At 25.1% G+C, this 13816-nt stretch overlaps 1 protein-coding gene across 1 annotated transcript in view; it reads left to right on the forward strand.

Annotated features, from left to right (window-relative positions):
* Window positions 1–13816, forward strand: part of LOC100200373 (uncharacterized) — an 81945-nt gene that overhangs the window by 47987 nt on the left and 20142 nt on the right. The window contains exons 21-22 of the mRNA XM_065812489.1: window positions 502–570; window positions 12026–12115. Coding sequence (XP_065668561.1) covers window positions 502–570; window positions 12026–12115 — 159 coding nt within the window. The remainder of the gene's footprint in view (window positions 1–501; window positions 571–12025; window positions 12116–13816) is intronic.

Consider the following 13816-nt stretch of genomic DNA (forward strand, 5'->3'; position numbering starts at 1 on the left):
GTTCTAATTTTTCAACTTCAGGTACTGAATAAAGGCTGTTTTATTAAAAAAAAAAACAACCTGTATTCAATGCTGTTTATTTGCATAATGCTGGTTGTTTGGAAGACTTGTCATTTACTTCACTTCCTAAAATTTTTACTAGCGTAAATTTTTTTTCAGTTTCATTCTTATCTTTTAACAATTTTCTCTCTGTTTAAAACATTTAATTAACAAGTCCTTTTTTTTAAAACATTTAATTAACAGGTTTTTGCCCTTTGAAATTTGCTGTTGTGTTTTCTTGATTAAGTATTTTAGGTTTACTGTTACCTTTATTTCTATATTTTTCAATTGTTTTTGATTTATTAATATAAAAGGTTTTGAGCAAATCTTTTTAATTCTATTGCAAAAATGTGATAAGCTTATAAAGTAAAAAAAAAATTTTCAAAAGTTATCTGATTGTTATTATTGTTGTTGTTGCAATTGTTGTTATTGTTATTTTTTTCAAAAAATCTGTTTTTCAAGGTGGATTGAGAATATGGGATTTAAAAACATCATCAATATTTCTTAAAACAGACGATCATGGAAAACCAGGTTTTTTTTCATTTTAATTTTCTTTTGTTAAAAATGTTTAGACAATGAAAAAAAAGTTAACTAGTAAACATATGAATAATAATTATTTTATATATAACAATTATAAACATACGAATAGTAGTTTATTAATAATATTTATTATTTAATACTAACGATGTTGGTATAAAATGCTAAATTTAGTACTCATATTAAATTGATGGGGAAGAGGGTTGTCTTATTAGTTGCAAAGAGTGTTGTAGAGTTGTCATGATAGTTGCAGCAGTACAATGTATTCAGACAGGGACTAGCCAAAATCATTGTATCACTATTATATAATTAAACCAAGACTGATCATGATAGCTGCAACAGCTCTATGTAATTTGACTAGTTTTAATAATTACATTTATTTAATGGATCGATAGAACACTAATTATTTCAATTTTCATTTTTGTGAAAAGGGCAAGTTAACTTAAATGTGTCAGATTGCAAAAGTTTTATGAAAAATAAAACAAACTTGCGAATACAAAAGTAATAAATAACATTAACACATAAATTGCATATATTGTTTGTTTAATGAATCAAGGTATTTTAAGTAAAGTTAGAATAATAGTTCTCCTAATAGACAGCTTTCTTTTATTGTTTCTTTATCCAATCTAATAAAATTTCTGCTAATTTATTATTGTTTTCGAAGTGGATGTACACTATTTAACTAGGATCACCAAGTTCCGTTTTGTAATTTGTAAATTGGAGACAGTAGATGTCATAACACCTATATCTTTTATTAAATTGAAGTCTTGTAGAAAAATTCATAAATTGTTTTTTAGTCAAGGATTTGTTGTTGTTCTTACTGAAATGCATTGTTTTACCCTTTCTTATTATAAGTTTTATTTTCCATACATGACACCATTTAGCTAATTTATCTATATCAAATTGTAATTCATTTTCTTGTATCTCAAGTTTCTAACATTAGCCTATATTTTTGTTGTGTGGAAAAGTTGACAAAAAAGTTGCTTAAGAATATTAAGAATAGAAATAATTCAAGTACTAATTCTTGTATTACTCCACTGCTACTTTGTTACCAGTCTGAACAGGTTTCACCAAGCACCAAGTACATGTACATGTTTTTGCTTTTTTAAGTTTGCAAATTTGTTTTAACTTGCAAATTTAAAAAAACTTAGTAATTGGGTATCTTCTAGATACCCAATTACTAAGTTTTCTAATACTCTTGCTTTTCTTAGTAAATCAAGCAATAACACATTAGCTTTTCTGCCAGTAGATGAAGTAGGAACTGTAATTTTTGCATATATGTATATGTTTATTCATATGTATGTTCAATTATATATATTTTATTTCCAGTAAGTCAAACACCAGTTAACTTAAACTTTTGTTGTTTCAAACTGTTTCAATTGGTCTCTTGAAATCCTTTAAGTGATTACTGTTTATATTCTATTAAAGGAATCCCAAAGTGCCGAGACAAGTTGTGTTCATATTAAAGAGAATGATTAAAAAAATGTTTGGGGTGAATTTTTTTGAATAAAACAAAATAATAAATGTATGCCAAAAAAAACTAACTTTGTTGTTTCACTCGAAGCAGTTGTATTGTGTTTGGAACATATTCACGCCTTATTTTAGCATGGTGACCAAGGAGTTAATAAATTTTGGTGGATATATATCCCAACTCTAATTGTTCGCACGACTATCAAAACCAATAGCGTTATAATATATCTAAATGCAGCTTTTACGTATAACTTAATAAAGCCAGTTTCCATCATTTTACAATCTTTTAATAAGAAATCTAAAAATTATTTTTTTCATTAAGTTATAAAAATTTTTTTTTCATTATAGATTACTAAAGAATTTGTTTAGTTATTCTATTTTCTAAATCTCGCGAAGTTCGCATTAAAAATATCAATAAAATTTTTCAGATATTTTAGGCTTGTCTATTGCTATAAATTAATTTGATGTTATATATATTGTTATGAAATGGTTATTATCCTTATTAAGATTCTGTTAAAAAGATTATTTTGTATTATTTAACTTTATGAAAGTTTAATTAACAGCATTTATTGCTGAACTTTTCATCAGGTACAAATATTCTTGAAATTCTTATTTAATCATGCGAGAATATATTTAATGAAATTTATTCTGTAAAACATTTTTGGCTTGCATTTCATATTTTCAATTATTTTTTTTTTTCTCATTTTTTTGTGAATTTCTTTGCCATTAAAAGCAGTATTCTTGTTATATGATATTTATATTGTTGAATTTGATAAAGAATGCTGCATATAAACTTTTTTGTTTTAATTATATTTCGATATCTTAATATATATAAAGGGCAATGTGTGTGTGTTTGTTTGTTTGTTCTCTATAGAAATCCAAACCGCCGGACCGATCTCGATGAAATTTGGCATGGGGGTAGTCCTCGATGGGGAGAAGGTTCTTAGCTGGGTTTTGACCCCGTACCCCGATCCCCGGGGTCAAGGGGGCCCAAAAATGGCCCCCCTGACCCCGGGGTCAGGGGGGACCATTTTTTGGGCCCATTTTTGTGTGCAGATATCAGGTAAGCCAGTTTAAATATTGGCCCGGGCAACGCCGGGTAACTCCAGCTATATATATAAAGGGCAATGTGTGTTTGTGTGTGTGTTTGTTTGTTCTCTATAGAAATCCAAACCGCCGGACCGATCTCGACCATTTTTTGGCCCATTTTTGTGTACAGATATCAGGCAAGTCAGTTTAAATATTGGCCCGGGCAACGCCGGGTAACTCCAGCTAGTAATTATATATTTGCAATATTTTACTAACCTATTGCGGTCAACATCATTAGGTGTAATAAAAAACGTTATAAAAATTGTTACAAAATTATGTAAATCAAACCGTCTAAAAAAAAGAAGACATTACAGGCATAAAATAAAAATAGTTTTTATTAAATAACATAATGGTGTCAGTTAAAATTTACATCTGTAAAACATATATTGCTTATTTTATTTTTAAAATTGAACAATAATTGGTCAAGATTGAAAAAAAAGTGTAGCATTATCATGTCATTTTTAAAATTGATATCGTTAATGAAAAACTTTTTATTGTCAATTTTAGTTTTTTTTTGATTTGTAATTTTAAGAGTCATGTTTTAATGTAAAATACTTGCCAAATATGACATATAAATTGTGAAATATTAAATAAGTTTTTTAACGCGCTGCAACACATTGACAATTTTAATTGCCACCTGTCTTGAATTGTTGACATAAAACATTAATTATTGCTATAATTAATTTAAAAAGATGTTTATATATTTTTCAAGTGTAAAATCTATAAATACTTTCCAAAATTTAAAGAATTCGGCAAATATCTCTAATAAATGATGTCATTTATTAAAATTATATATTATTTAAAATTTTAGAATTTGTAAAATGTCATTTCGATAGGAGAACATAAAGGTCATAGCAATAAACAGCTTAGATGAACTAGAAAAAAAGTTCACATTGTTTACATAAAAAGAAAAAAGATTCAGAATATATAATAAGGTGACCAATGTCTTTTTTATATATTTATTATATTAAAGAGTGTATCATAAAATCTTAGTTTTATTTGGTTTTTGTGCTCTATAAAAAAACATTCTTTTGTTTAGCTGCCTATAAAATTTATAGGAAAGTCATAATAGTCAGTCACAATTAATGATAAACGCTTTTTTCAAAAAACAAATAAAACAAAAACAAATATTATTGATTAAAAAAAAAAAAATCCTACAATGATGTCATACACTAAAACTCTTTTGAATTAAACGCGCTTGAATAAATTATAAATTCTGTAGATTGCAGCATATATTTCAAAGACTTACAGCAACTGGCTAACATGGAGATGGTGAGCTTCAAGTAAAATAATAAAGTTAGTTTTTCTTGGTATACGTTTATTATTTTGTTTTATTCAAAAAAATTTAGCCCAAACATTTTTTTTTATCACAACTTGTCTCGGCACTTTAGAATCCCTTTAAGTTGAACCTTTGATAACTTTTTTATGTCCCCTTTCAGCAAATTTCTTTGGTTAACTTGAACTTTTCATATAGGAAATAAAGAAATCAAAATAACTTGATCAAAAAAATTTCTAATTTTTAATTGCAAGAACTTAATGCAACATAAATAACAGCAGCCTAATATTTTCAATACTTTTTCATTGTATTTAGATCTGAATTGAATAGATCATTATCAGACATAACATAATGTAACTATAATAAAAAATAACTATAATAAAACTGTTACAAAACAAATTATTATAATACATCCTTAAAAAAGCAATTAGTTTATAGTTTTGATAAATTTCTTTATGCTAGCTTTTAGATGCTATTTTATTACCAAATAATAAGGAAGTTATTATGTTGTTAAACTTTTTTCTATCTTACCTTTTGAGTGTACAGCGTGAATACAATACATAAATTCTTTTACTGAAACATTTTTCACACTTTTATTAGTATAATGTATGAATAATTAATGTTAATACTTTAGCATTGAATAAAGAAAAATTGCCTTAAATTAAAATAATATTTCATATCAGCCAAAGTTCAACTTCTGGGAATTTACTTTAGTCGAACAATTTTTCTTGATCTCACTTAATTGACATTTTTTGACACAGGTGGTTAGCTAATATTTTGTTTTTCTTTTGTTGCCATCAAGTATGTCTATTAGCAACGTAAAGATCCCACTACACAGTATTTTGTAATTTTTAGCGGGTTTTTTTGTTTTTGATTTTGTATTCAATGATTGATGATTGCCTTATAAGCATGAAACTTTAAGTACCGTAGAAAATGTTTTTTTTTCTTCATTAATATATATATATATATATATATATATATATATATATATATATATATATATATATATATATATGGCTCTATTTGAAATATCTTGTTAGCACTTTATTTGAAATATCTTGTTAGCACTTGTTAGTAGGGTGGCCCTAAAAACAATTTTTTTGAAAAAAATCTGCTCCCACCCTTTAAATGTGTTCTATATAATACAAAAACACTAGGTTTAAAATTTTGTTGAATAAAAAATATTTTTAGAGGTCCCCCAAAACCCTTTAATATTTAACGGGTCCCTAATATTTAAAAAAAAAAGTTTCTCGAAAATAGGTCAACCTGGTACTCAAATGAAGCGAAATTATATAAAAATTTCAAAAATAACATTCATTTTGAAATAATAAAGTTATTTTAGGTTTTACTACGTAAAAATCTTGTTTTTTAGCAAAAAATGAAATAAGTGAATTTTTCATGATAATTGTGATAAGTAAGTTTAAACTTCAAATTTATTTTTCAAAATGAATAATATTTTTGAAATTTTTATATAATTGCGCTTCATTTGAGTACCAGGTTGACCTATTTTTGAGAAACTTTTTTTTTGAAAATATTAGGGACCCGTTAAATATTAAAGGGTCTTGGGGGACCTCTATAAATATGTTTTTTTCAAAAAAAATTTAAACCTAGTGTTTTCGTATTATATAGAACACATTTAAGGGGTGGGAGCAGATTTTTTTAAAAAAAGTTGTTTTAAGGACCACCCTACTTGTTAGCACTTTTTTATGATTATGAATTTTGTTTTATTATAATACAAAACAGCTTTAAATATCAAATATATATATTTATATATATATATATATATATATATATATATATATATATATATATATATATATATATATATATATATATATATATATATATATATATATGGGGGCAATTCCACGGCAGAAAATAAAAAAAATTGTCAAATTTTATTCTCTTTTTCGTCAACTTTAAGCAAATGAATATTGATGTAGACACATGAAAGATTATTTATAATATACCTTATGTACTAAAATTAATTTAAGTCATTTTTATGCTTCCGAAAGTTACGGTTTTTCTCATTGTTGCATGATAAAAAAAGTATCATTGTAAAATTTTATTTTAACCATGAATTTATTTGCATAATCAGAATTAATTTAGTGTGAAAATGGAACTAACATGTTCAAATTGTTGTTGGTCAGAGATTATACTTTATAAAATATATATATTTCAATAAAATAAGGAAAGAACTTTTGCAATTTTCATGTAATATAAGTTAACAAAAATGTGATAAAGTTTTTGTTTTTTTTAAATTTAGTTAAAAAACTTAAGTTTTTTAATAATATATGCGAAAGAATATTAAATGTTATGTTTTTACATTTAAAGTTTTGAATGATGATGCTTAGTTAAAGCCCATTTTTATTTTAAATTTGTGTAATGTAAGTTAAAACTTGATCCATTTACTAAAGTTCTGGCGCTTTTTCATTATCAAAATAAAGTACGTCATTAAGTAATTCGCATTGGTTTGACAAGGTTCTAAATGAAACTTTTTATTTTGGGAGAATTTAGAAAAAAATCTTTTATTTTTTTTATCGTTTATTTATATCGTTTTTTTATTTGTTTATGTATTCTTATTTTGGTTGACATAAAAATATGCATAAATAAAAATAAGAACTATATAAATATTTTTATTTAGACTTTTTATTTTTGTTTTAGTGAAACGAGTTGTTTGTAAATGCAATTAAGTGGGGTTATCCATAAAGCAATCACATATACTTGAACCCCCTCTCCCTCCTAAACTGTGATAGCAGTTTTTACATCAAAAAAATTTATAAAGGTTTAAATGTAAATACTTTGAAGCATTTTAAAAATTCAACCTAATGCAAATAAGGCAATACGCACAAACGTAAAAAGTTTAAATAAAAACTTCGACAAAGCAAAGATTTTTTTAAATGATTCAAATAAGTATTAAGTTGTAATACTAAAAAAAAAATTTTAAAGTTGCTCTTGGTCTTGCGGAAAATTTTTTTTCGATTTGATAACTTTTATAAATGTTATGAAAAATCACTCATAAAGAGTGCCACCAATTTTTTAAAGTTTTCTTAGTTAATTATTTTTAATGAATGTGTTCAATACTTTTGTTATGTAACTTTAACTCTTAATAATAGGTATAAAAAATCCACGATAATAATCGCTTGGTAACGTAAGTGGTGTAATGTAAGTTAAGTACATAGTATCAAAAAAATCCAGTTTATTTTCCTTAGCCAGCCACCTCTGATAAATTTTTATATATTTTTTAAGTTGGTATAGAATTCTCAACATCTTGTGAAAGTTTCTAATACAAACCGCTTTACTAATTCACAGAAATCTGACCTAAAATTTGAAGCAATTTTTTGCCTTGTTTTCTGTGTAATGCAAGTTGAGTGGCATTTTCAGTAACAAGTTCGCCCTCTTTTGGCCAGACTCAAAACTTTTTAGCTTATTTTATTCTTTAGACTAACAGCTTTCATACAAAATAGCTAAAAGTTTAATTTACAGTTTAAATAGGCAAATATTTGATAAAGTTGTTGCACTTGTAATGTAAGTTAAAAATGGAATTGCCCATATATATATATATATATATATATATATATATATATATATATATATATATATATATATATATATATATATATATATGTAAATTATGTTAGTGTATTTTACAAATAGAGTGCTCAATGTTCTGAAGGACCAGAGCGATAATTAATTAGTAAAAAACACTTATCTAACTTTTATCTTCGACTCGGAGTTTCACCATCGCTGGATCATCAGGAAGAGTTACTAAATCTCAAAAAAAATTCAATTTATAGAAGAAAATATTTTACAGGAAGTTATAAATTATTATAAAAAATTTTTAATTACTATATTTTTTTGTTAACGGGAAGTTACAGAAAGTAATTATGAAATAATTTTCTTTGGAATGGGGATAGTTTAATTTGGTCATTTGTTTTTATAATTTTTTAAGAGGTATTTATTTTCGTGCCTACATTTAGAAATTAATTCAGATTTTTTATTTAATAAATTTTCTTGATTCAAATGAGTAATTATTTCAAATTTTTCTTGCAAACATAGCATACATTTTTTGGAAATGTTATTATAGGCAGGGGCAGATTTTAGAATAGACCATTGTAAATTAAAATTTTTATTTTTTTCTTTTAAATCCCAAATATATTTTGACAGCATAGTCTCTTTTGAATATTTTTTGTGTTTAAACGATTGTTTGTGGTTGGCATAACGTTTTTTCCATTCCCCCTCGGTTAAGCCAATATATTGTTTATCAGGGTTGTTTTGTGAGGAAACAATGCACTTGTAAATTACATTTTTCGAAAGGCATTTTCCGTTTAGAGGGCAATCTATTTTTTGTTTACAATTACAATAATCAGTGTTTTTTTCTTTTATATGTTCATTTTTATTAATTAACGCGTAGTTGTGGCCTTTTATAATTCTTTCTAAATTTTTTGTACAACTATAACTTACTTTAATGATATTTCTGTTAAAAATCTTATGTAATTTATTAGAGGGAGGAAAATGTTTGTCTACTAATTTTAGAAAAATTTTACCAATATTTGTTGAAACATTTTTGCTGTACGGGGGGTTGAACCAAATTATGTTTCTATTTCTATTACGCTTTTTTGCAATTTTCTTTTCAAATTTTAGCTCGAAATTTTGAAAGCCACTTTTTTTAAGGGCATCTTCATAAACGCGTTTAGAGGAGTTAAAAATATTTTCATTAGAAGAGTTTTGGTTTAGCCTATTGTTAATTGAAATTGGAATTTGTTTTAGAATTTGAGGGGGATGGTTCGAATTTACATTAATATACAATAATTCGTCATTAGGTTTTTTGTAGGGCTTAATGGAACTTTCTGAGAGGTTAAATGTGACATCAAGAAAATTCACTATTTTTAAATTTATATTTATTTCAATTAGGAAGCCAATATTTTTAAAAACTTTAATAATATCTTTTCTAATTTTATCGAGTTGTGGCCCTGATTTTTTATGCATTATTATTAAATCGTCGTCGCGATAAAGACCTAATTGATTAATTTGGATTATTTTAGCAAGGGTATTTAAAATATATAAACCTACAAATTCGCAAATTTCTGCTCCGTCGTAACTTCCCATTGTTAATTAATAAAAATGAACATATAAAAGAAAAAAACACTGATTATTGTAATTGTAAACAAAAAAAAGATTGCCCTCTAAACGGAAAATGCCTTTCGAAAAATGTAATTTACAAGTGCATTGTTTCCTCACAAAACAACCCTGATAAACAATATATTGGCTTAACCGAGGGGGAATGGAAAAAACGTTATGCCAACCACAAACAATCGTTTAAACACAAAAAATATTCAAAAGAGACTATGCTGTCAAAATATATTTGGGATTTAAAAGAAAAAAATAAAAATTTTAATTTACAATGGTCTATTCTAAAATCTGCCCCTGCCTATAATAACATTTCCAAAAAATGTATGCTATGTTTGCAAGAAAAATTTGAAATAATTACTCATTTGAATCAAGAAAATTTATTAAATAAAAAATCTGAATTAATTTCTAAATGTAGGCACGAAAATAAATACCTCTTAAAAAATTATAAAAACAAATGACCAAATTAAACTATCCCCATTCCAAAGAAAATTATTTCATAATTACTTTCTGTAACTTCCCGTTAACAAAAAAATATAGTAATTAAAAATTTTTTATAATAATTTATAACTTCCTGTAAAATATTTTCTTCTATAAATTGAATTTTTTTTGAGATTTAGTAACTCTTCCTGATGATCCAGCGATGGTGAAACTCCGAGTCGAAGATAAAAGTTAGATAAGTGTTTTTTACTAATTATATATATATATATATATATATATATATATATATATATATATATATATATATATATATATATATATATATATATATATATATATATATATATATATATATATATATATATATATATATATTAGGGTGGTCCTTAAAACAACTTTTTTTAAAAAAATCTGCTCCCACCCCTTAAATGTGTTCTATATAATACGAAAACACTAGGTTTAAATTTTTTTTGAAAAAAACATATTTATAGAGGTCCCCCAAGACCCTTTAATATTTAACGGGTCCCTAATATTTTCAAAAAAAAAGTTTCTCAAAAATAGGTCAACCTGGTACTCAAATGAAGCGCAATTATATAAAAATTTCAAAAATATTATTCATTTTGAAAAATAAATTTGAAGTTTAAACTTACTTATCACAATTATCATGAAAAATTCACTTATTTCATTTTTTGCTAAAAAACAAGATTTTTACGTAGTAAAACCTAAAATAACTTTATTATTTCAAAATGAATGTTATTTTTGAAATTTTTATATAATTTCGCTTCATTTGAGTACCAGGTTGACCTATTTTCGAGAAACTTTTTTTTTTAAATATTAGGGACCCGTTAAATATTAAAGGGTTTTGGGGGACCTCTAAAAATATTTTTTATTCAACAAAATTTTAAACCTAGTGTTTTTGTATTATATAGAACACATTTAAAGGGTGGGAGCAGATTTTTTTCAAAAAAATTGTTTTTAGGGCCACCCTAATATATATATATATATATATATATATATATATATATATATATATATATATATATATATATATATATATATATATATATATATATATAATAAAGCCCGTGCAAAATACAATTATTATTATTTTTTTAATTTAATAATTTTTTAATTAAATTTAATGTTTTTTTTGTTGAGTTGTATGTTACTTACATAGACAAAAATAGTAAAAAAGCATCTTAAAAAAAAGTACATTATTGAAGATTTATTTTAATGTTTTGGCACAATTATTTTTTGATTAATTCATATAATAAGTATAAGAGTTTCATTAAATTTCTTATTTTAAAAACTGTATAAAAAAAAACAACAAAAAAACAGCAACAAAGAACTATAGAGCTTTGATAATTTTTAAGTAGTTATTTAAATTTTTAGTTTAATTTTTTAATTGAATATTTTTTAAAAATAAAATATAAAATGTAAACTATTTATTCTAAAATTGAAAACACTTTTTAATATGCTATATTTTACATAATGGATTCACCCATATTTGATATCTTAGATAAAATCTTTTTTCATAAACAGTTTTAAAAATTTGTTTCTTTATATTTGAATTATTTCACACAAAAACAATTTTGAAAAATGTTTTTATTATAAAATTTTCTTATAATTACTCGCTCTTTAGCTTGTAGTTATTTCAGTTCAATTTTTTAAACTTTTTAAATTAGAAAAAAAAAATCACAAAGGAAAAGAGTAACAAATGAATTTTTATATATGAGATTAGGAAAAAACATTAAACAAAGTAACATTTGTAAAATAATCAATCATTTTTATAAAAAAGTTAAATATAACCTAAAACAGAGTTAAAAAATTCGGTCAAATGCAACATTCTTTTTAACAATTTCTCTAGAAAACAATACAGTGTTTAAATAAATATCATTAAATCAAATTTTTTCTCTGATTTATTTATGTGATACAAAACCTTTATATATATATAACAAATTTATTATATACATGCAATTTTATATATATATAACAAATTTATTATATACATGCAATTTTATTATAATTAGGTTTTTATTTTAGCTCTTCTACCATTCCGATATATTGATGCCCATTCTTACTCATTGAGAGCAGTGGCTTGGTGCCCTTATAATACAAACATCATTGCAACAGGTTTGTTAATTTATAAATTTTTTCAAACTATTAAGTTGATTTTTGTCAATTTCTGGAAATCAAAAATGTCAACATTTTGTCATAGAAATTTATAGAAAATCATTTAATACAAATTCTTGTAGTGAGCAAATGTTGGCAAATGGGTAACATTCAAGATAACTAAATCCTCTAATAGTTTAGAGGATTTAGTTGTGGGAGTGTGTCAAGCTTGTATAAAAAATGTGTTTGAAAATTTACACATCAGCACAGTTTCACATTTAGGACTCCACAGTTCAATGCCAAACTTATTGGAAACAATCTAGTCCAAATGAAAATTGCACGTTGTCATAACTGTATTTGGTGCTGGATCTGTAAAACAGCAAGTGCACAATATTTAAAAAATATTGTTACTGTGACAAAAAATACAATAATGAGAGATGCATGTGCTGTGGCGCATATAAGATTGTGTATGTGTTGCACAATGCATGACCACAAAGGTAAATTGTAGTAAACCACTTGTAAGACAAAAAGACAAAATAGAATATTTCATATTAACAGAAGCATGCTTTATAATAGATTTTTGATTAGTTCTTATACAATAAGTGTATATGGATGTTTGGACTGCTGATAATGTTTGCCAACTAAAGGCTGGGATCAGACAATGCCTTAGAAAAATAGAAATCAAAATTGTACTAAATTAAGCTTATCAATTGTGATATTTTTTTTGTTTTTTTTTGTTTTGTTATTCACCTCCTCAAGGCCGAGCAGGCCACTACAGACGAGGAGGCTACTTAATTGTGGTTATAACCCTCTCTCAACTCTATAACTCCAAAACACAAACTTTGACCTACAAGGCCGCTGCGCGGAGAAACAAGTTGGGCGCGGTACTACCAGGGACGTGGTGGGGATCGAACTCTGAATCTCACGCTTATGAAGCGAGCGCTTTACCACTACACCACTACCGCATCATTTACAGAGTTGGATATAAATCAATGATATTACGGAGTTGGATTTAAATGAATATTTTTTTTCTAAATAAATAGTTTTTGAAATATAGTTATTAAAAAAATCATTTTTGTTAATCTTAGTTTAAACGTGTTTTTTTATATAAGGAATTTTTACTGTTTAAACTTTGTTTATAACAGTATAATATGACAAACAGAAGCTTAATTAAGAAGTTTAATGAAGTTTTTTTTTTTAATTAAGATAAATTTTAATTAATTATTTTTTAAACACCAAAAACTAATGCTACATGATTGAAAGATCACAAGAAGAAATAAAAATGCATTATTAGGAAAAGGAAAGAGAAGGGAAGTTATTGAAGAAGACAGTTACTGCCACCAAGAAAGAAAAAAATATCAGGTCAAGTTAAAAAATTAAAAACGTTAAGAGTGAAAAAAAGACTTTAAGTTTAACACTGGCCTCAGTTTACATTCTATGCTTTTTAATTTTTAACTGCAAATTGTTAATTAAAAAAAGCATTAAACAAACTTTGTTGTTAATTAATTTTAATAATATACAATTTTATACTAATATTGTATAACTTTTACGACAAAATAAAACAAAATAGATAATGAAATGTTCATTGTGTTGAAATCACTCTAAAGAACAATTTGCAAAAAAACTATTATTTATACTTTTTTATACTGGTTTTATTTTAAGTTTAAACTTCGAAATTCGAAGTCACCTTTTGCCAGCACATCAGCGTTTCCTCTCCAAAGC

This window comes from Hydra vulgaris, chromosome 12, assembly GCF_038396675.1.
Source record: "Hydra vulgaris chromosome 12, alternate assembly HydraT2T_AEP".
Lineage (NCBI taxonomy): Eukaryota > Metazoa > Cnidaria > Hydrozoa > Anthoathecata > Hydridae > Hydra > Hydra vulgaris.